The sequence below is a fragment of the Glandiceps talaboti genome, chromosome 11 (assembly GCF_964340395.1).
Source record: "Glandiceps talaboti chromosome 11, keGlaTala1.1, whole genome shotgun sequence".
In the NCBI taxonomy this organism is placed as follows: domain Eukaryota; kingdom Metazoa; phylum Hemichordata; class Enteropneusta; family Spengelidae; genus Glandiceps; species Glandiceps talaboti.
Genome location: NC_135559.1, coordinates 4,680,359 through 4,703,797, shown reverse-complemented (window position 1 = coordinate 4,703,797; position 23,439 = coordinate 4,680,359). Strand labels below are relative to the sequence as shown.

At 35.2% G+C, this 23,439-nt stretch overlaps 1 protein-coding gene across 3 annotated transcripts; it reads right to left on the bottom strand.

Moving 5' to 3' along the window:
• Nucleotides 1-738: 738 nt before the first annotated feature.
• Nucleotides 739-19,914, bottom strand: LOC144441958 (ATP-binding cassette sub-family C member 5-like). Of its 3 annotated transcripts, none has more exons than XM_078131226.1 (25): nt 19,826-19,914; nt 18,434-18,748; nt 17,633-17,788; nt 17,243-17,390; nt 16,215-16,445; nt 15,717-15,890; nt 15,179-15,326; nt 14,351-14,499; nt 13,863-13,970; nt 13,185-13,442; nt 12,736-13,005; nt 11,909-12,112; nt 11,267-11,684; nt 10,519-10,703; nt 9,446-9,598; nt 9,091-9,220; nt 7,889-8,171; nt 6,633-6,819; nt 5,834-5,920; nt 5,124-5,313; nt 4,248-4,407; nt 3,436-3,514; nt 2,930-3,043; nt 2,264-2,428; nt 739-1,041 (listed from the first exon to the last, which is right to left on the bottom strand). In XM_078131226.1, exons 2-25 carry the CDS (start codon nt 18,631-18,633, stop codon nt 940-942), a joined length of 4,299 nt encoding a protein of 1,432 aa, XP_077987352.1. In that variant the 5' UTR covers nt 18,634-18,748; nt 19,826-19,914; the 3' UTR covers nt 739-939. The 3 variants fall into 3 exon arrangements, with proteins under 3 accessions (XP_077987352.1, XP_077987353.1, XP_077987354.1); XM_078131227.1 differs by having other exon boundaries at nt 10,666-10,703; XM_078131228.1 differs by lacking the exons at nt 739-1,041; nt 2,264-2,428; nt 2,930-3,043; nt 3,436-3,514; nt 5,124-5,313 and having other exon boundaries at nt 4,259-4,407.
• Between the last annotated feature and the right edge of the window lie 3,525 nt (nt 19,915-23,439).

Sequence of the window (23,439 nt, the reverse complement as noted above, 5' to 3'; positions counted from 1 at the left end):
ACCGTTGAACGGTACTGCACATGCTACGCTTCAAGATAGCCAGATTTAATGGAGCTATGGCCAGTACTATTTATGATTTAATGAATACAATTTCTTAGGACATTTTGTTTAAATGAAATGAATTATAATATGCCACCATGCAGATCAGAGATGCAGACATCAAATGCAAACATCAAAACACTGGTGTCTGTGTGTCTATGTTAAGTCACAGTAACTTTAAATAGTTTATTTCATTTAGACAAAATGTAGCAAGAAATTGTAATCTTGCTATCATAGTACAAATAACACTTTTTCAGCTTTTTACGGTATATTCATGTAAAATATTCCACAGAACTGTTCGCTTTATGAAAACAAGGTATGACATATTATGTAAGGCATGAAACAATATATTTGTTAGACATAAATGTCATGGAAATGCACTTGACATAGAAATGACATAAAAATAAACTATTTTGAAACTTTTTTCTGTCATTAATAACTTTGTTCTATCATTTTGACCAGTATTTCAATGATTTGTGAAGTGACCTCAGATTTTATTCATTGATTTTACAGTTCTTTTCAGAGAAGTTTGCCCAAGCTGTTAAACAAACTATTAAGATCACTGAGCCTTATCACAAGGCTTCATGTTGAGATAGACACAATAAAGATACCAAACAAACATTACATACACAGTGTGGACTCTTTATTTAGTTAATGATATAAACAGTAACTGCATGAAAGAAACAGTTCAGTTGGCTGACGACCATGGATTTCAAGAAATCATAGTATATCTCATGTCTATTGTAATTGTAGTAGTGTGCATGCTGTTATGGGATTGATTTTTGATACAACAGATGGTCTGCCATATTATGTCAGGTATTCTTTGGTCCTCTCAGCAGCTGCCATCATTATACTAAATCTTGAAGTGTGATTGGCTAATAGAACAGATGGTCTGCCATATTATGTCAGGTACTCTTTGGTCGTCTCGGCAGCTGCCATCATTATACTAAATCTTGAAGTTTGACTGGCTAGCAGAACATCTGGTTTGTCAAACTCTAAAACCTGAAATAACAAATGGAAAGTTGATTGGCTTTTAGAATCCATCCATCCATCCATCCATCCATCCATCCATCCATCCATCCATCCATCCATCCATCCATCCATCCATCTATCTATCTATCTATCTATCTATCTATCTATCTATCTATCTATCTATCTATCTATCTATCTATCTATCTATCTATCTATCTACCTACCTAACTAACTGTGTGTGTGTGTGTGTGTCTGTGTCTGTGTCTGTGTCTGTCTATCTCCCATCTGTCTGCCTTTAAATGTATAATCTATATTCATTTATTCCAAGAAATTATAACCCCAAAACACTAACATGTAGCAATAAATACATACTGATTACCAGGAAAAGCAGATAGAGGTAGTTGACGTGTAACTACTTAGTCCAACATTGGTAAACTTTCCTGAATACATGAATACATAAATGAATGAATGAATGAATGAATGAATAAATGAATGAATGAATGAATGAGATAAACAAAAATGTAAACATTATTTTATATTATTCATCTTCCATTCATTTCATTTACATATTTATTAAATTACTTACCTATTCATTAATGTATGACATGTATAATTGATATTTTAGTAAAGTTTGTGCTTGTTGAACTACATTAGTTACTATATAGTCAACATTTAAACGTATCAATGTGTATATAGAAAGATAATCTTTCAAATACTACAAGGTGTCTTGGGGGTTCTGTTTTCAATTTTTGATGTACACTATCGTGCCATTTGGTTTTATATCATTTATGGTGATAGGAATTGTTTTGGAGAAGCACATTGCCTGTAGTACTGCTCTTTTTGAAGAAGTTTGCCCAAACTGTTGAAGATCAGTGTGTCTAATCACAAGCTTTTGTGTTAAGATAGACACCATAAAGATAACACAAACATCTCTGACACAGTGTCAACTCTTTATTTAGTGAATGATATAAACAGTAACAGCAAGCACACTACTGCAATTACAACAGGCATGAGGTGTAATTTCTTGAAGTTCAAACAAAATCCACGGTTAGCAGCCAACTGAACTGCTTTTTCCATGCAGTTCCTGTTTATATCATTAACTTAATAAAGAGTCCACACTGTGTATGTTACGTTTGTATGTTATCTTTTTTGAGCCTATCTCAACATGAAGCCTTGTGATAAGGCTCACTGATCTTAATAGTTTATTTAACAGCTTGGGTAAGCTACTCCAAAAAGAACTGTATAACCTTACCTTTCCATTGTCCATAACTAGGATTTTATCACAGTTAAGAACAGTGTTGAGTCTGTGAGCAATAATCAGCATTGTACAGTCTTTGAAAGCATCCCGTATTGTCTGTTGTATCAGACTGTCTGTTTCTGTGTCTATGGCAGCAGTCGCCTCATCCAACATAAGAATCTATAATACAGAAACATCATGATATACTTTGCAAATGAGAGATACACAAGTCATCTATTTTCACTGATATACACCCCAACCCCCACACAAGTGGTTTCGTTTTCTATAGCAGCTGCTGCTTCATCCAACATAAAGATCTGAAAAATGAGAATCATTATGATAAACATCACTGCTGAGCGAAAAACAAGTCTTCTATTTTCAAAGACATAGCCCCAATGCTGATGTTCTGTTTCTGTACCTGTTCAGGCTGTTGCCTAATTCATCATTAAAATAAGGAAACAATAGAGATTTATCATTGATATTATCAGCAAGATATAATTATTCATCTACTTTCAAAATCATAATACTTAACTTTAATATTCAGTTTCTTTGTCTATGGCATTGCCATAACAAATGTGACTTGTCGATGCAAGTGATGCTTGTTGGCCATTCTGTTTTGCCTTGCACCAACTCCAAAGATATTCATATATTTTTGGTTGTTTTGAATGAAGGAGTTTTTACCTTACAACTTCTTAAAAGAGCTCTGGCCAGACATATCAGCTGCCTCTCACCAACTGAGAAGTTTTCACCATTCTCCATGACAGGTGCCTCAAGTTTACCATCAAGCTGTGATACCTGATGAATGTATGGGAAAGACAATTAAAAGATCAAATAATATAATATAATATAATATGATATGATGTAATATAATATAATATAATATAATATAATATAATATAATATAATATAATACTATATAATATAATATTATATAAATATAGAAGCGGTATAAAATATTTAAAAGTTATGATCAGGTATGAAGTAAATATACGTGTTGTAGGTCATGAAAAGCTCTTATAGAAGAATTTGATGGACTAAACTGAAATTTTTTGCATATTTTGATACAACTGGTGAATTGATAAGCTGATGTAGAGTGAACCCAACAATTTTCTATTTCTCCATTTTGAGATGATAATATAATTGATATATCGATTTTGAATATTATATACTGTTACACTCAAGCTTACCATATGTTTTAAATAACATTTTTCCAGAGCTTTCCAGATAGTTTCATCAGAGTACTGGTCAAATGGATCCAAATTATATCTGTCAGAAAAGAGATATGATGTGAAATTTGAATCATCTAATTCCTGAACTGTGATATGCAACAAAAGGTTTACTGTCAAGGTTAATTTGCATATTCTCAAAAGGAAGTTCAGCACAGACAATGTGGGTATAGACAGTTGAATCAAGTCTCTTTGTGCTTTTAAAGACACATCATTGTACAAGTTGTGTATTTTAAGACAAACATGGCTGCCATTATGTCATATTTTAGGTGCTTGTGAAACATGTACAAAACAATGTCTTATGTAATGTGTAACCATTTTAGATGGCATGGATGAAAATAGCCAAATTGCTGTGTGATGTACATTCTATGATGTACAAGCAAAGCCTGATTTTAACAACTGACCTTGCAGGTCAAGGTCAAGGTCAATTGGTATATTCTGAAGAAAAGATATGATCAAAACAATACAGGTAGGCACTTTAATCTAGTCTCCAGTATAAACTAGTTTCTAGACCCTCGAGAAATTCTGCTACCTTTAAAAGGAGCCACAGGTAGCACATTGCCAAAGGTCGAACGCTAGCCCTGTCATCTTCCACTTTTGTTTGGCAACCTTCTGAGTACAGATCCAAGGTCTTTCTACAAGACAAGTCTCCCTGTTAAAGCTTCCATGATACTGTACAATAGTGGGTTTGGCTGCTACTCTATGATATTTGACCAATAATATGATCAAAAGTTTAGTCTACTTGGGCAGAGAATTTCAAAGTAGCTACTAACCTGATTGTCCCAACAAAGAGTACTGGATCTTGTGGGATTATAGATAATCTTGATCTCAAATCTTCTAATCCAATAGTACTGATATCAATGCCATCTATCTTGATTGTGCCAGCTGCTGCTTCCATCAGACGAAATACACTCAGACAAAGAGATGACTTTCCTAAAATGAGAATGGATGAATAAATTGGCTTCACTAGTCTCAGAGTTCCTAAGGTACCAGATTTAAACTGAATGCCTCCCGTAAGGGAATCACTAATTATGCAAATAACTCATTAAAATAAAAAAAACTATGGTAACAGGCTTTGTTTTTGGACAAGCGTGCTTTCTTAAGTTAATGTATGTGCCAAATTATACGGAATTTGAAGAGTGCATGATACTGCTTAATTACTGAATATCAATCTGGCTGAAAACCTAATCAGGTCTAGCTATTACCCTAAAGATTATATACTCCAAATTTCATTACAATTGAGCCAGCCGAATTTTAGAAAATGATGACACAGACACACAGACAGACATTTGTATTTTAATACCATGGGAACAATTTCGCTACAAATCAAAATTTTATAAAAAGCTCTCCAAACTTTGTCAGATGAAATGGAATAACGTATTGTATTGGAAGTAGTCTTGATTTTAGTATTTGTACAAATTACCTTCCAACTGTGCTGCTTAATTCTTTGATTATAGTTACGCATTTCTGTGTTTTTCAAAAAGTGTGATCTGAATCAAAAATCACTTGCATGATAATTATCCATCGTTATCTATCTTAATTTGGAATTATTATACAAGCTGCCTGCATTCATATGTAGGTAGGAACTGCTTTATATGCTTGGGATTAACTTAACACTACAGGGCAGCATAATCTACAACAATTTTTACCTGCTCCAGTTCTACCCACAATACCTATCTTTTCCACAGGTTTCACCTCAAAACTGACACCTTTCAAAGCCAAGGGTAGATTGTCACGATAACGAACTTTTAAATCATCCACCTGTACATGGCCTTTGTGTGGCCATCTATCAGGTGGTCTGCATCCTGTTATGATAGATGCTGCCTCAGATATCAAATTCTGAGGAAGAAGAAATTAAATAAAAAAAGGCAGATGTTACCAACATATGACGAATTGAGTAAGACATGTTTCACATTTTTGTAGAAGTTCTGAACTCTGTGTACACAATTGTAATTTAGACACTTCTTCAGCTGTTAATACATATCATTAACCGTTCAATGTAACACTCACAATTATGGTTAATGCAGTGAAGACACCATTTTGAATAACGGCAAAATGTTCCTGGCTTTGAAAGCTCATATGTCTGGTAACCATGATTGATTATGACTTTTGTCAAGCAATATGCTGCAGTTATGCTAATACAATACTTATACAGACTCAAATAGTGTTGCCCAGCCTCCCATTGAGCTGTGTTCTGAAGGGTGGAAAATCAATGGCTGTTTCACTTATAATGTGGTTGAAGAGACTGTAATTTAGACATAACAGTGATCTTGGTTGCAGGAAAAAATCATAATGGACAGCATGGTATCTGCATATGAACTTATACACTTAACAAGACAACTTGAAATTTATATCGTACCATATAATAGTATATTCTTTCAACTGATGTAAATCTGGCCTGAGCTTCATTTGTATGTCTTAATGTAGCTGAAATGGTCCCTGTAAGCTAAAAAGACACAAAAAACTCAATCATTGTATGTACCAGCATGACTGATTTCTTGAATTGGATGGTATGTGTACATACTAGTGGTATTTTCACTTGTACTGCAAGACTAAAAACATCATTACATATTTTCCAGAGATTACATGTACCGGTGCGCATGCATGCAAGTGGTATTTTCACTGCAGTGCAATACCGAAAACATTATTGCATACTTGCATGTACACGGTATGCAAATGAGGACGATATTTCAACCAAGTGGCTGCCATATTTTTCACACAATTCAGAATATGATTTAGTACGTTTAAACTTTGGGGTCTATGTCTAATCTTTGACGAAGACTTGTTTGTCATGATTTCCCGGTATATACCGAATAAATAAAAACACATATTTGAATTAGAATATGTTAGAAACTTTAATAAAGGTACAATGTAATAACAGTGTGATTAAATTCTCAAGGAGATAGGTTTGAATGTCACCATGTTTGCCAATTTCTAAGTTGGACTATAACTGTGTCTTACCTGTATTGAGTACAATAGGGCTATACCACAATAGGCAGGGTTGATGTACTGTGTGATTGGGCTATACCACTATAGGCAGGGTTGATGTCTTACCTGTATTGAGTATGATAGGACTATACCACTATAGGCAGGGTTGATGTCTTACCTGTATTGAGTATGATAGGACTATACCACTATAGGCAGGGTTGATGTCTTACCTGTATTGAGTATGATAGGGCTATACCACTATAGGCAGGGTTGATTTTTCCATGTGTAAGTACAGTGAATAGTGCCGTGAGAAATGTCGTTAACATAGCTATACTGTTAAGTCGTACAGCAGTCCAACGACTGGTTACATGAAACAGATAAAAAGCAACAGCATTTACATCAAGCTGCTCTGTAAATCTGGAATAAATAATACCAGTGAAGTATACGTTTAGCATCATTCACTTGGTTGAAAGTGTGCGTCTGTGTGACTTGACAGGATACCAGTGAAGTATATGTTCAGCATCATTCACTTGGTTGAAAGTGTGCACCTGTGTGACTTGACAGGATACCAGTGAAGTATACAGTTAGCATCATTCACTTGGTTGAAAGTGTGCGTCTGTGTGACTTGACAGGATACCAGTGAAGTATACAGTTAGCATCATTCACTTGGTTGAAAGTGTGCGTCTGTGTGACTTGACAGGATACCAGTGAAGTATACAGTTAGCATCATTCACTTGGTTGAAAGTGTGCACCTGTGTGACTTGACAGGATACCAGTGACGTATACATTTAGCATCATACACTTGGTTGTAAGTGTGCACCTGTGTGACTTGACAGGATACCAGTGACGTATACATTTAGCATCATACACTTGGTTGTAAGTGTGCACCTGTGTGACTTGACAGGATACCAGTGACGTATACATTTAGCATCATACACTTGGTTGAAAGTGTGCACCTGTGTGACTTGACAGGATACCATTGAAGTATATGTTTAGCATCATTCACTTGGTTCAAGGGGGCACCTGTGTAACTTGACAGGAAAAGAAATAATATGTCGATGGAATTTAGGATATAGCTTGTATTTATGATGATGAAAATAGTCACTGATATGAAAACATACTACCCGGTAATTATAAGGTGTGTAATTTAGGTTCATCCATGTTTCCAAATATATACTGTATTCTATTGGTCAACATAGATTGGTAACTCTTGGTGTATAACAAAGTATTCTATTGGTCAACATAGATTGGTCCATCTTTGGTGTATAACAAAGTATTCTATTGGTCAACATAGATGTGTAACTCTTGGTGTACAACAAAGCATTCTATTGGTCAGTGATAAAGATTAACTTTTGGCATCAAACTAGTTATTCTATTGTCAATCAAACTTTGATGCACATTGGAAACTTTTGGTAAACATGATAACCAAGCTAATTGGTAATAATAACGCGACAGATTGAAACCAAAAAAATGATCCTCTTCTTACTTTTTATAGAACTGTTGTTTTTTATTGTAAGCATGTATTGTTGGCAATCCCTGCAATGTCTCTGTAATTTGAGAAAACCATGGCGACCGACTAATGTTTTCTAAACGTTTAAGATCACGCATACCGGGGTTGTAATACTTGAAGACGATACCATAAATGAAACCACATGGTACCAAAGCCACCAAATACCATGGAAACACAAGGCAGATTGTAAGAAAGTGAAATGACATGATGGTGAGATTGTGAAGAAAATGTTCTATAGCATGTGGTAAGTTGGTATCAACTGTAAGATAAAAGAGAATAGGAAACAGTCATACAATTCAATTTGTTATCATGAAATTATATTACTTGATCATGTATGCTTAAAGGGTTACGTTTCAATCCCAGCACATTAGTGCTATGCCTTCAGGATAACATGGGATCAGTCTTTTGTAGTTATCCACCATTTTGTAGAGCCCTACTGAACTACTGTAATGTTTTCAAACCTAGTCCAAAGTGGGGTTTTAAAGGGGAACAAAGTAATTAAAGCAGCTAAACATCTGTCAAACCCTTGCTCAAACAATGCTGAGTTAATTGTATTACAAGTTGTTTAACACCTATCTTTGTTTATTTCCCATAGTTCCTCACCCCAGGGTAGAGCAGGCCTCTTCTATGCACATTTTCCACTTTTTATAATTCTATTCTAGAGAGGTTGAATATAATGCAAAGTTTTGAGAAAATTACATTTCTGGATCCCCTAAGCATAACGAAATATACACCTAAAAGATAAAACCAGACTTATCTTTGTTCACCTTCAATAACAGAGGACCTTGGGGTAAAGTGCCAACTGTCATAATCTAGAGTAAAAGAAGGGTGTCCCTAAGGGCTGGCTGATGCTAGTAATGTTATGGTTTTACTATATTCCTAAACAAGTCTTCATTGAAGACACATCGTCTCACTTATTGGCAAGCGTTTCAATCCCTCATTCTCACATTTGTGTTATCTAATCAGTTGAGCCATAGAAATTACATAGGATTATTCTTTTGTCATGATCAAACTATTTTATAGCTCTGCCAGATGCTTTTAGCATTTTCATTTTAATCCTTACTTCAACTGGGCCTTAAATACTTCATTTCAGTGTCATCAAGAAGATCAAGGTCAAGTCCAATTTAAAATACTGATCTCAAAGTGCTATGTTAATGCATATCTGATATGGTTCTCACCTTCATCTTGGTCTTTTGAAAACCTGTTTAGAATTCTCCCCGATGGAGTTGTGTCGAAGAAACTGATTGGACTACGGAAGACTTTCACAAATAGTTTGTCATGTAAATTACTTGCTCCTTTCTGTGCTATCTGAAAATTGAGAAGATCTCAATTTAAGGTACATCACAAATTCAGTTTCAGAACTTTTAAAGTCACTATAATTTGTATTAATAGTTCAGCTAGAACTTCATCTGCATTATTTTGGCACTCCTTGGAATAGTGTTATAATTGCAGATGGGTAGCAAATCACAATGCCCAGAAAATATTAATACAGTGTAATATGAAAATATATTTGAATATGTAAAGCATACTCACCATTACATAAAATAGACATTTGACAAATATACAAATTATCGTAGCACCTAATATAATGCCATAAACCGTGACAAAGAATGATACATCTGTATCCTCCAGTAAATTAACAGTGATGACACTATCACTGCTGTTAGTTCCATTGAAGGTCATCTCCTGATAACGAACAAAAGAATCATTAGTACAAACAAATCATGGATGCAAACAATCAAACAAACCATTGGTACAAACAAACAAATAATTAATACAAACAAATAAATTGAAATATCCTTGAATTGTTTATCATGTCGGATAAAGTACACTGTAGTTCAATTCTGATTACACAACCAAAAGTTGAACACACATTGTAATTTTATTTAAATGTAATATAAGTTTTGGTTATGCTATCAGAAGTATTCAAATATTCCAATCCAAGACTTCTGCAGTATAGCCCTATGTGAGAATGAGGACATAAGGGCATGGAATCTAGTGGACAGGGTTCCAGTTGAGATTATGTCAGATTCAGTTATTTAGAATATTTTGCGGACAGTGACCAATAAGATCAAAAGGTTCCAGTGTGTGTGTGTGTGTGGGGGGGGGGGGGGAGTCATCAGATTTTAATTCTCATCTTAGTGATTAATGAAAATTTAAACCACAATGACAAATCTTTCAATTGAGATGTAAGTGTTGTCATGGAAACATATGTCTGGAAATTGTATGTTTGTCTTTAGTTTTTTCATCACAACACCTTAAAACTCGTGGGTTTGTCTGTCAATTAAAAAAAAATAAAAAAAAAATAATCAGTTTGTACATGTCAATGATGAAAGTCCACATTTGGAATCACTATAGGAACACTGGCAGGGACGTCGTCTTGGCTTATCAAATAATGTATATTGGTTAAATTTCAAAAGTAGCTGGTCAAATGTGAAAGTAGGTGATGTATCAGATATCTATGAACGAGAACCATGAATCTGTGTACCAATGGAAATATACTGCTTGTGTGCAACAAAGAATGTTTACACAGATTCTTGAAAAAGTAGCCGGCAAAACACTGGCCCTTCATCCCGACTAAGTTTATGATATAGAATTATCATTACCTTAGTTCCTTCAGCAATCCAGTAGGCAAGCCACCAATTGCATGCAGCACTACTCAGTGCAGTCAGAAGAAAGAGAACTACTACAGCAATAGCTGATATATAGCCACCAGATTGTTGGATATAATAATGGTAAGTTTTCCAACTCACATTTCCGTGCAGTTTTTCTTCCGCAGTGGTTAGCTTACCTAAAGATTACAACATTTGGATGAAAATGCATAAATAGGATCTCCACATTCCTTTGTTTCTGTTGGATTTCACAAATGGCCATGCTTTTAATTTTGTTATGATAATATCAAGTTAATGTGAACTGTGCCTCCGAAATTTAACAGTTCAATCTTTTGCTGTTACTTTGTTCAAGACAATTCCAACCAATTCGCTGTTCAAATCTAAGTAAACACATCAGTGTTCACAAGAGGGCATTCTATATTTCACAAAGTGAGGGCCAAAATTTGATTATCATCGCTGATTGTATGGCAGTACATGAAGCCATGAACAAAATGCTTATATAAAAGAACTTTTCTAAAACAAGCATTACTGTAACAGTAGTTATTCAACATGTTTAGATTACTGGTAGTTGCTAAAATCAGTATTATAGTGAAAACAGCATAAATTGAGTTGTAACTGCCTGTCTGCTGGCTTGACAATAAAATGCTATTCTGGTCCTCACATCTTGCTCCAAAATGGCTTGTGCATAACATTAAAACAGTAAAAAGGTTTTTAAAAAATGAAAAGAGTGTACGCAACTTACTTTCGAATGCATTCTCGATACCTTCCATATCATCATCTCCTATGGTACTGCATGACAAATGGCTGAGTCTTTTTTCTGTTCTTGTAAATATTACTTCAGAACTTAATTTATTCAAACTTGAAGCACTATGAACTACAAGGTGTTTCAAACTCGAAGCACTATGAACTTCAGGGTGTTTCTTTTCCTCATGACTATTGCCTTGAAAAGATTTACTTCTCCTCAGACTACTTGGATGTTTTTTGTATCTGGGCAGAATGCCACTTGAAGAACTTGATGTGTTGTTAACTTTATCATCAGAGTGGTACGTGTCAATCAGTGTAGCATACTGGCCACCTTGTAACATTAACTGTTGATGAGTTCCATGCTCACCTATTCTACCATCTTTCATTACAAGTATGTAGTCACAGCCACTCAAGTACTGGACAGGAATGGAAAAGAAATATACTTCAGCAAGATAGGATATGGAACAAGCATAAATTTGAAAAAGGCCAGGATCCTGAAACACAGAATGTGTATTATTTAAGGCAGGGGGAGGCCTGAGGAGTGGACATAATGTTTTTTATATAGTCCTTTATTGGCAAAATGACCCTATATAATTCTGCAACTTCCTTGGGAGCACATGATTCATAATACAAATCTCACCTGCAACTGATGTGTTACAAAGAGAACACTTTTGCCACAAAGTGCACCCTTAATGTAGTGATTAAATATATGTTTTCCGACTTGTACATCCACAGCACTTAGAGGGTCATCTAGGAGGTAAATATCTTGACTTGCATAGAGGGCCCTGGCTAGACTCACTCTTTGTTTCTGACCACCACTCAAGTTGATACCTCTTTCTCCAATCTGAAACAAAATTTGTGTAGACTTTATTTAATATGACAGGAACCCATAATGTGTTAATGTACATGTTGCATACAGTGGGGGGGGGGGGGGGTTAGGTTAGGCTTCAGACAAGTGGTTGTGGTGTTCATGAGGGAAATGTGCACCAGAAAGCACTGTAAGCACAAGATTAAATACCCCATGTACCCATACTGGCATTTATTTGGGTTCTGTCATTTCCATATTTTCATCTGAAATTCACCATAAAGTTTGCAGGTTCAAAACTTTGAAATAGTACACCACTAGGTATCAGGAATATTCACTGCAGGTAAGAATTCAAACGAAAATGCAAACAATATAATCTACAATTATCCAGTTAGTTTCTTTGATTCACCAGGAGACAACTCATAACTTTCCTTTTATTTACTTTCATTCTTTAACATTTATGTGCTCGTGATTGTATCTGAGGGTTTTGGAGCATTTTGTCTAAATTTGAAAATATGTTTACAGTCGTTGGACTCAATTAGTGAACGATGTCAAATCCCCTTTCACTGTGTAATGTAATGATTTATCATCAGTACATTAATTGTATCATATTTATTTGTATTTCTGGGAATCAATCAGTATATAAAGTGTAACTATGTCACCTCAGTTTTATCACCATTTGGTAACTGTTCAATATCTTCTTGAAGACAGGCTGAGAATAGTGCAGCTTCATATAGCTTCTGATTGTACTGAAGTCCAAATAAAATATTTTCCCTCAAAGTAGCATTGAAAATCCACGCTTGCTGTGAAACGTACGCTATAGATCCACCAACAGCCACTGTACCAGACATCAACTGCATTTGTGCCAATATGGCCGAAATCAGTGATGATTTACCACTGCCTACACTACCACAAACTCCAACTAGTTGGCCCTGGTACAAATTATAAAAAAAAGAACATTAAATGTTTAGTTTATTAAGTTTAGCGAATTTCAAATGAGAATCAGAGACTTGAATGCGTTTTTCTACTTAACATTAAACAATAAAATAGTTTTCCAATTTGCAGAGAAACCCCTAAATTATTAATATTTCATTGGTCAACAAAAACATACCTTTTTAACATTTAAATCAATATCATGAAGAGTTTCAACAAATTTTTCATTTTCTCCATTTCCTTGTGTGTCCTCATCTCTGTCTGAAATCATCTCTCTTTCTTCTGGAGAGTTTCCGTTTATTTTCTGTGATTTCTTTTCACTTTGTTCTTGTCTTAAATTATCCCATCCAAATGTTGCCATAGACATTGCTATAGCAACGTTTTTATCATCTGGCTTGTCCATGAATGGTTTGAGTTCTCTCACCAGTAGCAGTTTCTATGGTATCAAAAAATAAATATAAATATTTCTAAGATACTCAATGTAAATACTGCAGTAACTATACTTAAATGTTGGAGTTCTTGGGTAAGATTTGAACCATGATTGTTTCTCTGTCAACCCAGTGGACTTCTTAGGATTTAATCCTATACGTTACTAGACTCCCTATATCAATATACAAATACAAACAGTGTGATCAATGGTGACAGATACTGGATTACGGACTTTATCCACTGAGCGCATACATTTATCAAATAAATAATTCAAGTACACACTGCAACAGATCACAAAATGGACAACGGATTTGGGAAGAGCAAAAACAGCTGTACAATTCATCTGATGAGGCACTGCAGTGTTAACAAATCCTGAGTACTGGATTTATATCTGATCTTTATATTGTGTATTGAGTCAAAATCTTACCTTCATTCTATTGATAGCCACAAAACTTTCAGCTATATTCTTTAATGCTGTTGGACCTACTACCAGTAGGAAACGAGTCAGGGTAAACATTGAAACAACAGTGTATGCCTACAAAGGAGAAAAGAAATGTAAAGTTAACCCTTAGTCAGTACAGTATTGCTATGTAGAAATAATTGGGCAAGACCTTAGTAATGTCAGATTAAGATAATATTTAGGCATAAAAACAAATGTCTGGCATAGGTACAGTAAAAGTTGATCCTGAACAAAACACTGATTCTATTTAAAGGTGAACTCAGATTTAATAGTATCATGAACATTTTGGTCAGAAAAACAATTGTTGGACAGAGGCCAGGTCTGGTAGGGGTTGTGCGCCCAAAGCTGTCAACCCAAAATCCCATTTTAGACCATCTTGACCAAAAACCAAAGGGCGGCACATATACATATACCCAATAAGCATGAGTACACCCTCCAGGGGACTTTACACTTACCATAGCTGGTGTAAGTTCATTGCCCAGTGCAACATGAATCGTAAATGTTGATATAAGTGCCAAAGGTTGTACAATTTGGTTAATGGATTGATTAAGGCCAAGGAGAAACCGTGATTTCCTTAAGACTTTATCCTCCTTACTTCTAATATCTGGAAATACACATGATAAACAGTCAGTTTCTTATTTTAAAAAAAAATCATTTTTGAACTTCCAGTAAACATACAATAATGTGGAAAATTGAGTTTCAGTTTTGGAGATTTTAGTACAAATAGAGGATTCCAATACGAGTTTAGGGTAAAAATTTAGTAAAGGAACGGTCATTCTGGGAAAAAAAGTTCAATAGAACAGAGGTGATTCAGGGGTTTTATCTGTCTTGTTTGACATCACACAGGTGAAGATTTGCATGTGTTTATGTGATAATAGTACAGAGGATTCCCTAGGAGTTTAAGATAAAACTTGATTATCTTTTATGTAGACAAGTGAGCGTTTACTTTGTATGTAAATAAATTAGTAGTGAATTAGCATATTAGACTACCAGATGGCTGAGTTGGTGGTAAGCATGTCTATTGAATTTACAATGACTATGAGTAAAAGTCAATGGCCAGGTCAACATACTTTACTAAATATGTCATCACTTTGTGACAACATTGTGTTCATATTGATGGTGATTCATAACATATACACATATATCAAAGGAGAAGGATGCCTTGTAAATTCATGTAGTTTAGTAAAAACTTGGACGTTATATTTTAAGCTCTGAGTTCGGAATTAATTCCAGAGCAAGGAAACCATGTTTTTGTTGTAGACATGACACTAGTTTCCACTCACCTGCAATTTTTTTTGAAAACGGTTTTTCCCATGCATACATTTTAATAAGTTTGACACTTGTAATCATTTCATTGACTATTCTTACTCTCTTGTCTGTTATCTTAATTGCCTTCACTCGGAAATGGGCTATTGCCTTGGAGACAAGAATCTGGAAGAAAGCACACAATAAATGAAATACAAATGTATTCTGGTCAGGTTTTCTCACTTTTCAGTCTTTGATCAAAAAAATCACAAATGTTGAGTGTCAAAATACTGACAAACAACTCCTATTAACTATCCTGGTTATGTATGGTTGCTCACTTTTTAGTCTGTGACAATTTCTGTACACAATGCAGCTATCAGAAAAACAAAAGATTGCATACTTTGGCCACTAGGAGTGCTGTTTGGGGCAGCTTTTGGAGTTATTTCTACCGCACACACACACACACACAGCCAGAGCAACAGAAAGACAGACAGACACACCTGCACAGATAGACAAACACATCATGCCTATAGCACTGTTGAAACTCAGTTCAGTTGTACTAATAAATGAACACACCTGTAGATAATGTGCAAGAAAGAACAAGGAACTGCCCAACAAAGCAACAGGTCCCAGTATGTATGTTGTATATATGATACATATAATCGCAAGGACTGGACCACCAACTACAAAGGCTGCATAACCAACTCCATCAAATATTCGCTGTCCATCATTCGTACATAAATTAATAATCTAAAAAAGAGAAAGGGTTTTAAATGAATTTCCATAAAACAGGCAAGATGTGAATATTGTTGTTGATTTTGAGTAACACAGTGAATTACTTAAAACATGTTATTGAAATTCAAAGTTGATTTGCATAAACTATAAAATATTCTTGGTTGCCAACCTTTTGAGCTATCCATGCATATTTTAAACTATAGCTTTGTAAAAGACTTCTAACATGAGTTATCCAATTTATTCTTTACACCGATAATAAGTCTGTCTGGACTTTTCAGTTACAAGTATTTTATTAATCACTACATGAAGGGTTAAATTAAAAGCTAGCAATTAACTTACCTGTCCAACAGTTTGATCTTGTACATTTTGTAAAGACAACACTTTTTTGTAAACAACTGTTAGAAAGGCACTACGTATCCGCATTGATGTCTGGTATGCATATTGCCAGTGACAAGATAAAGAAAGAGACCGTGTCCCTTCTGTTAACAGAATGGCAAAAACCAGAGACAGTGCGTACGGTAGGTTGGATTCCGTCCCTTGAACATATTGCAGTAAAGCATGTACAATTAACTGAAAGATAGAAAAATCTTACATTTGACTAAAAGGGCATAAGCTGACTGTAACATTTTGGGGCACATATTCAAAAGGTACTCACAGTATTTTTTTTACTTAAGCATACTTTTAACCATAGCTTGCAATTCAAACCTGGTATTAAGATATAACACATAAATTACCCGATGACATAATTTATTATAGATATCAGAAAATGTTGATGAAATCCATACTATGCAATTCTATTGTTTTAACAATGTCAGAAAATAGAATTCCACAGGTCAACTCTAGACTTCTATATAGGTCAATCTATAGACAGCCCATAGGCCAACCTATAGATAACCTATAGACTTCTATATAAGTCAATCTATAGACAATCTATAGACTTCTATAGGTTAACCTATAGACTTCTATATAGGTCAACCTATGGATAACCTATAGACTTCTATTTAGGTCAATCTATAGACTTCCATATAGGTCAACTTATAAATAACCTATAGACTTCTATAGGTTAACCTACAGACAACCTATAACTTCTATACAGGTCAATCTATAGACAACCTATAGACTTCTATAGTTCAACCTATAGACAGCCTATAACTTCTATAGGTCAGCCTATACACAACCTATAGACATCTATAATTAACCTATAGACAACTTATATATGTGGCAGTACAGACGAGTTCTGGCTGACGGGATGGTAGTACTCGCGGGGGGGATTTTGCAGTCCAGACATGATCTAGTTCTGGCCGATATGGTGGTACATCACAAGATATGTTATCATCTACACTAAATATACAATGTAGTATACTTACTACATTACCAAAACAGGCAAGGCAAAATGTCAACTGACAAACACAAGCTATTATCACCCGACTCCGACAAAACTTCCAAAAAACAATTTTTAAAGATGCATTGTCCTTTCCTTTCTTCTGAATTTCTTCATGCCATAGTGATGTCAATCTAGTCAAAGTAGTAAGAAAAACACCATCACCATGTTGCCATAGTGACATCAGTCTCATAAAAAGTAACAAGTAACATCAGAATGCATTATCAAATCCAATTAAATTCTGACCAAGTAGATAGCTTGAATCATTATACACACAGACAGACACACACATACACACAGAGAGAGACACACATACATACACACACACACACACACACACACACACACAGACACATGCACACAGACACACACCAACCTTTCTGAGTTATATCCCGCTGTGTCCTGTTCTCCACACTGCCATAAGTCAGCGATATTTAATCCATGTTTATAAGCTTTGATTATCAATGGTGTTAACCATGTACAGAATACATATGATATCAATCCTACATTCTCACTTGGTAAATATTCACTTCTGAAATATAATAATACATGATATATCAGTCATTACTTTCATGAATGTACTGTAAATATTAGCACCAGAGTACAAGTGACTGAAAATTTACCACGTGAGCATTCACAATCACTTTAAGTTTCATTTTTGCAACATTTGCTTTTCAGAGGTACATGTAATAAGGAACTCCATGATGTGTAAGTATTATCATATGGCATATTTTTTCATCCTTTTGGCAATATGTTAACTTGATTTGCTTGTGGAAGTATAACTGCAGAGAAGCCATTACATTTTTGCAAACACCTTTCTTTAGAACTTTTGCTCCAAGTTGTGCTAATTATGTAAGGAACATCCATTCTCAGAAGCTAAAGCATATTTTCTGCCGATGCAATGAAAATAATAATAATGATCAATATTTTTGCTACTTTTAATAGAAAGTGGGAAATATGGTAAAACATACATGCATAATACCATAATTTAGGTTGGGAACCCTGGTAAAATGAAAGGGAAACTCAGGCAGATTTTACCTACTTACCACTCTGAAAACTCTGGTAGGGAACTGATTAACCCTGGTAAAATGACATAGGAACTCAGGTAGATCCCTTAACAAAAACACTGGTAATAATAATGAGAAGAAGGAAAAGTGAATTTGTGCTGCATACTTACTTTTTCTTCCTTCGAATTGGTTTCAGTACTTTCCATGGTTGGTACTTTTGGCTTTGAATTGTTGCCTTTGGCACCTCTGACTTACAAACATCGCCCCCTAGTGGCGAGTTTGATAAATCAAAATCATGACAGTGAAGAGCCTCAGCAAAAGAATATGTCCTGTTATCTAATCTAGTGTATTCATTCCCAGTAGCCTCCATTGGTTTTGTTTCATTCCTCACAGACTCTCTTTCATCTGAAATATTGTGTTCCAATCTTGGACTACTTGAATTTCTGAGATCCACTTTTTTGTACTTTGTAACGGTGATTTTCTACCTGCGTATTGAAGAATAATGAATAATATTAGATGCGATAAAAGTGGGGGTTTGAGTCATTCTGGTTATTTATTTAGTTAGGGGGGGGGGGTGTCTGACTCATCTAAGGACTAACTAAAAGAAATTATCCTACATTGAACTATTAATTCCACCCCTTTATGGAAAGCTTAGGCATAAAAAAAAATGTGTAGTTCCGATTACATTCAATTTTAAAATAGTTGGAGTAGGTAGATTTTTCATTTTATTTTATTATATACTTATTTTCATGTGTGAGTGTCTAGTTCAGGTTTTCCATTGTTTTCCAAATGGTCTGTGTTGTTTATTTATTTCTATCAGATGTACAGCCATTACAGATATCGATTGGAAGAATAGTTTTATATTATCTTTTTTAAGTTGATGTCAGTTTCTACACCCATTATTTCTTTCGAGACTTCAGGATATTCGCGATTTTATTATTATTTTTCTCAAATAGTTAACAAAAAAGTTTAGGGTCGGCGTAAAAAACTAGGTGGGCTCGGGTAACCGGTACCAAACAACTTTTTATTTGGCTTTACAAACTTAGCTTTAACTTGCGCAATTATTTTTTTTGCAATTATAAGCTCTGTCTCTCTGTCTCTGTCTTTCCCGGTCAGTACCACACGTATTGATGGTACGTGGTTGACCTCATTATAGAACATGTTGACACCCTTCTCTACGTACAAGGTCATGCAGCGCAGTCAAGGAACAACTTTGATACATGCATGTATCATTAGTAAAAACAACCACACTCTCGTACTTTGCAGGTTGCTTTAATGGTGAGATTTGCCTTAATTCACGATACTGGTGGCCGCCCTGTTTACTGAGTTTGCCATTCTTACAACTCGATATTTAACATTAAAAAAACGTTGGGCTACCAGCCTGGGCTACATGTATAATAAATCATTCATAGTCCTGGTTGCAGACGGCATACGGGACTGACTATGTCCCAAAGAACATGCAAGTCCCAAATTACTCCGTCTGCAAGCAAGACTACGAGTATATTTTTATCATTTGAATACAGCTCTGTCTAAATATATTTGTTCAATGGAAAAATACTCACCAGAATTGGCTTTCTTATTGTTGTAATACGTAAGGCTCTCGACCCGCGTCAATGACGTGTGTAATATTTCTGCGGAAGTGAAGGTCGCCTGTACTGTGATAGTCTGGTCCCCTGCCCCCTTTCTGCCGCTGCTGGCGCTACACTCACGTGAGTGTACATGTAGCGGTAGAAAGGGGGCAGGGGACCAGACTAGTACTGTGAAGGTCGTCAGCAGGATGGTTTTATCAGCCAATAACTAACTGTGAGGGCGATGTTCATATCTAGCTCAATTGTATCAGCAGTCCAGCTCGTCGTCGGTCCACATGTATTTGAAGTGATAATAAGTACAAACAGGTCGTGTAATAATTGTCAACAGCGAACATTTCGAGTCGGGCTCTTTGTAAATGTTTAAATGACCGTGTTAGCATTTGAAATAAAAAATAACTTGGCAGGGTTCAGAAATGAAGCAATGAAACTTGAAAAATAATTTAGATTTTTGAACTTTACATCACATTCACCTTGTATTATATGGGGCTTATTTCGAAGATGCAAGACCCTTCTTTAAGAATTGCTTCCTTGTTTGATAAGCCTAAAAAGTGTGATTACGCTCATAACTTGTTTCTTATACCTTGAAAAAAGTTTGTAGTTTCATGTCACATACGAATTCTTAAATCTCAACCCACACTTTCACAATAATTTGTGTACAGATAGATACGGTAAAGGGGTACGGCCGAGTGACATTGTTTTTTATTACAGTAAAATTTTAATACTCAAGATAAAGTGGAAGAAATTGTACAGAAACCGTAAGCCAGTATTACTTTCACTTTTTATGATCTGAATAGTTATAAACAATTGCCTATTTAAGTAATTGCTATTTACAAACTGGAATGTTCTCACGTGATATGCTTGATGTAATGTATCACGCTTCCATGCGGTTGGTCTGCAAGTGAATCGATGTATCTATACAGCGCCTCCTTGCGGTCATTGTCCTCCCTTGACTGAAGTTTTAATTTTTTGTTTTCCTTGGAGTTTGAAAAACATTCTGTAGCATGACCCGTTGTATCAAGTTACAAATGACACTTTATCGTTGTTGTTGTTATAATATTGGGGTGGGGTGGTATCATATTGGATGTGTTTTAGCTATATCGTAAAGCTCTATGGAACATGTGCGCTTTGTTATGGTTGATGTGTGTATAGGTGTTCATTCATCATTCATTCATTCATTCATTCATCCATCCATCCATCCATTCATTCATTCATTCATTCGTTCGTTCGTTCGTTCGTTCGTTCGTTCGTTCGTTCGTTCGTTCGTTCGTTCGTTCGTTCGTTCATTCATTCATTCATTCATTCATTCATTCATTCATTCATTCATTCACAGAAAAGGACATTAAGTACAACCAAGAAGCTGACGTTTCATATTTGGTCAAAAATAAAAAAAAATTGTGTGTTTCCGAAAACCTGACCGACCCTAGTGAAAGCGACCCTAACCATTTTTTTACATTGAAAAGGGTAAAATCATGGGCATAACAATTCACTTCTATTTCCATGTAAAAAAAAATCGTCAAAATATCTTCGATCAATTTTTAAAAAAATATGACACTTCAGAGAAACGATATCTTGTAATGTTGACTGTAAGTTGAACTGCGTAGTCTGCATATTGTGCTCCGAGTCGTGTACATCATATATTATAATTATCTTCCTTCATTTCTTGTACACCTCATCAATTTATCACAGAAGTATTGTAACCAACGAGTATCTTGTCTCAGAGTGACAGATCAGCGGTTGTGGGCGCGGACTAATCTCCCTTCCCCCAAGGAAAGGCAGGGTGATAAGCCCGGACCAATGACGTCATTAGTCAACTCAAGCCGGGCTTGTCTTAGGGTTGAATCAATTTCTCAAAAAAAATTTTAAAAATAAAATAAAACTCCGTTCTACCTACCCTATTTTCTGAAGTCTTGTTATCGGAAATGAACAATGTTTGATTTATTTTTGCCTTATGATTATTGTGAGCGCTCAACCTGGAATATATTCAGTTCTGACGTCAGAGGAAGGAGGGCCTAATTACTGCCCGTGTCAGAATGTATGAAACTAAACCATTCATTCATTCATTCATTCATTCATTCATTCATTCATTCATTCATTCATTCATTTGTTCATTCATTCATTCATTCATTCATTCATTCATTCATTCATTCATTCATTCATTCGTTCATTCATTCATTCATTCATTCATTCATTCATTCATTCATTCATCCGTTCGTTCGTTCATTCATTCATTCATTCATTCATTCGTTCGTTCGTTCATTCATTCATTCATTCATTCATTCATTCATCCGTTCGTTCGTTCATTCATTCATTCATTCATTCATTCATTCATTCATTCGTTCATTCGTTCGTTCATTCATTCATTCATTCATTCATTCATTCATTCATTCATTCATTCATTCATTCGTTCATTCATTCATTTGTTCATTCATTCATTCATTCATTCATTCATTCATTCATTCATTCATTCATCCATTCGTTCGTTCATTCATTCATTCATTCATTCGTTCGTTCGTTCATTCATTCATTCATTCATTCATTCATTCATTCATTCATTCATTCATTCATTCATTCATTCATTCATTCATTCATTCAACTTTATTTAAAGAAGACAGCCCAGTCGGCCGAAGCCAATCTTCCTTAGGACTCTCTGAAAAATACAGAGACAGCAAATATAAAATACAAAAACTCATACTGTGATGAGCACATACAATAAACAGCAAGAGTGAAATGAAATATTGGTGTTAGTCAGTCACGTGAGAAAGGAGACAGGGAAGATAGATTTCTCAGATCATCTGTATTCCAATAATGTATTTGTTTAAATTGTGTGTTTTTCTCTTCGCCTTGTAGACACGTGACCTTTATACATAGTGCAAGTACATGAAAAGATTCCAAGAAAACTATAGAGGAAAGACATATATCTTGATGGCCATATTTTTAGCCAAATAATAAGCTCATTGCGCTCTTCTATTTACTAGTAATTTGATTTAATTTAATAAAAGCATAGCGCTATGATGGTGAGTTTGTCTTGATATCATTTGTGTTTCATTTAATAACTCCTAATAAGAGATGGGAATGACTTGAACATTAAATAGTACAGGAAATAATAAACTCCGATCAAACAGCGCATGGATCAGACAGCTCTGGCTCACGCATGCATGTTTAACAGTTTTTATGGCAACTTCCTGGGCGAATGTCTGTATAGAGGTCACCCTAGTCATCAGCTTGTATTGATTCGACACACGAACCGGGATAAAAATCGTTGTGAACGTGAGTGATTATTTTACACTCAATGACTCACCTAAGCGTCACTGAAATAGCACGCACGATGAAAAGTAATTGTCCAAACGACATCTGCGTAATAGCGAAGTAGGAACAATAACTATTAAAAATTTAGCAGCTACGTGAGTGACGTCACATCATTATGTATGCAACCTTTCCCCTGCATTCGTCCGATGCCGTGAGTTTGGTGTATATTTGTTGTCATTTCTCAACTACAATACTGATTAAAGACACGTACTAGTTATAATACTCGAGGGCATATTTTTCGATCACATATAAATTGAAAAGTACGTACACCCAGTTTATAA

What these genes read in the sequence shown, in the direction of transcription:
- LOC144441958 (XM_078131226.1), bottom strand. Translation starts at nt 18,633, where the DNA reads ATGGAGGCTACTGGGAATGAATACACTAGATTAGATAACAGGACATAT. An exon ending in ATGAACTTACACCAGCTATG is followed by an intron (nt 13,971 to 14,350) that starts GTAAGTGTAAAG and finishes TCTCCTTTGTAG; the next exon opens with GCATACACTGTTGTTTCAAT. An exon ending in TGTGGGTAGAACTGGAGCAG is followed by an intron (nt 4,408 to 5,123) that starts GTAAAAATTGTT and finishes TTCTCATTTTAG; the next exon opens with GAAAGTCATCTCTTTGTCTG.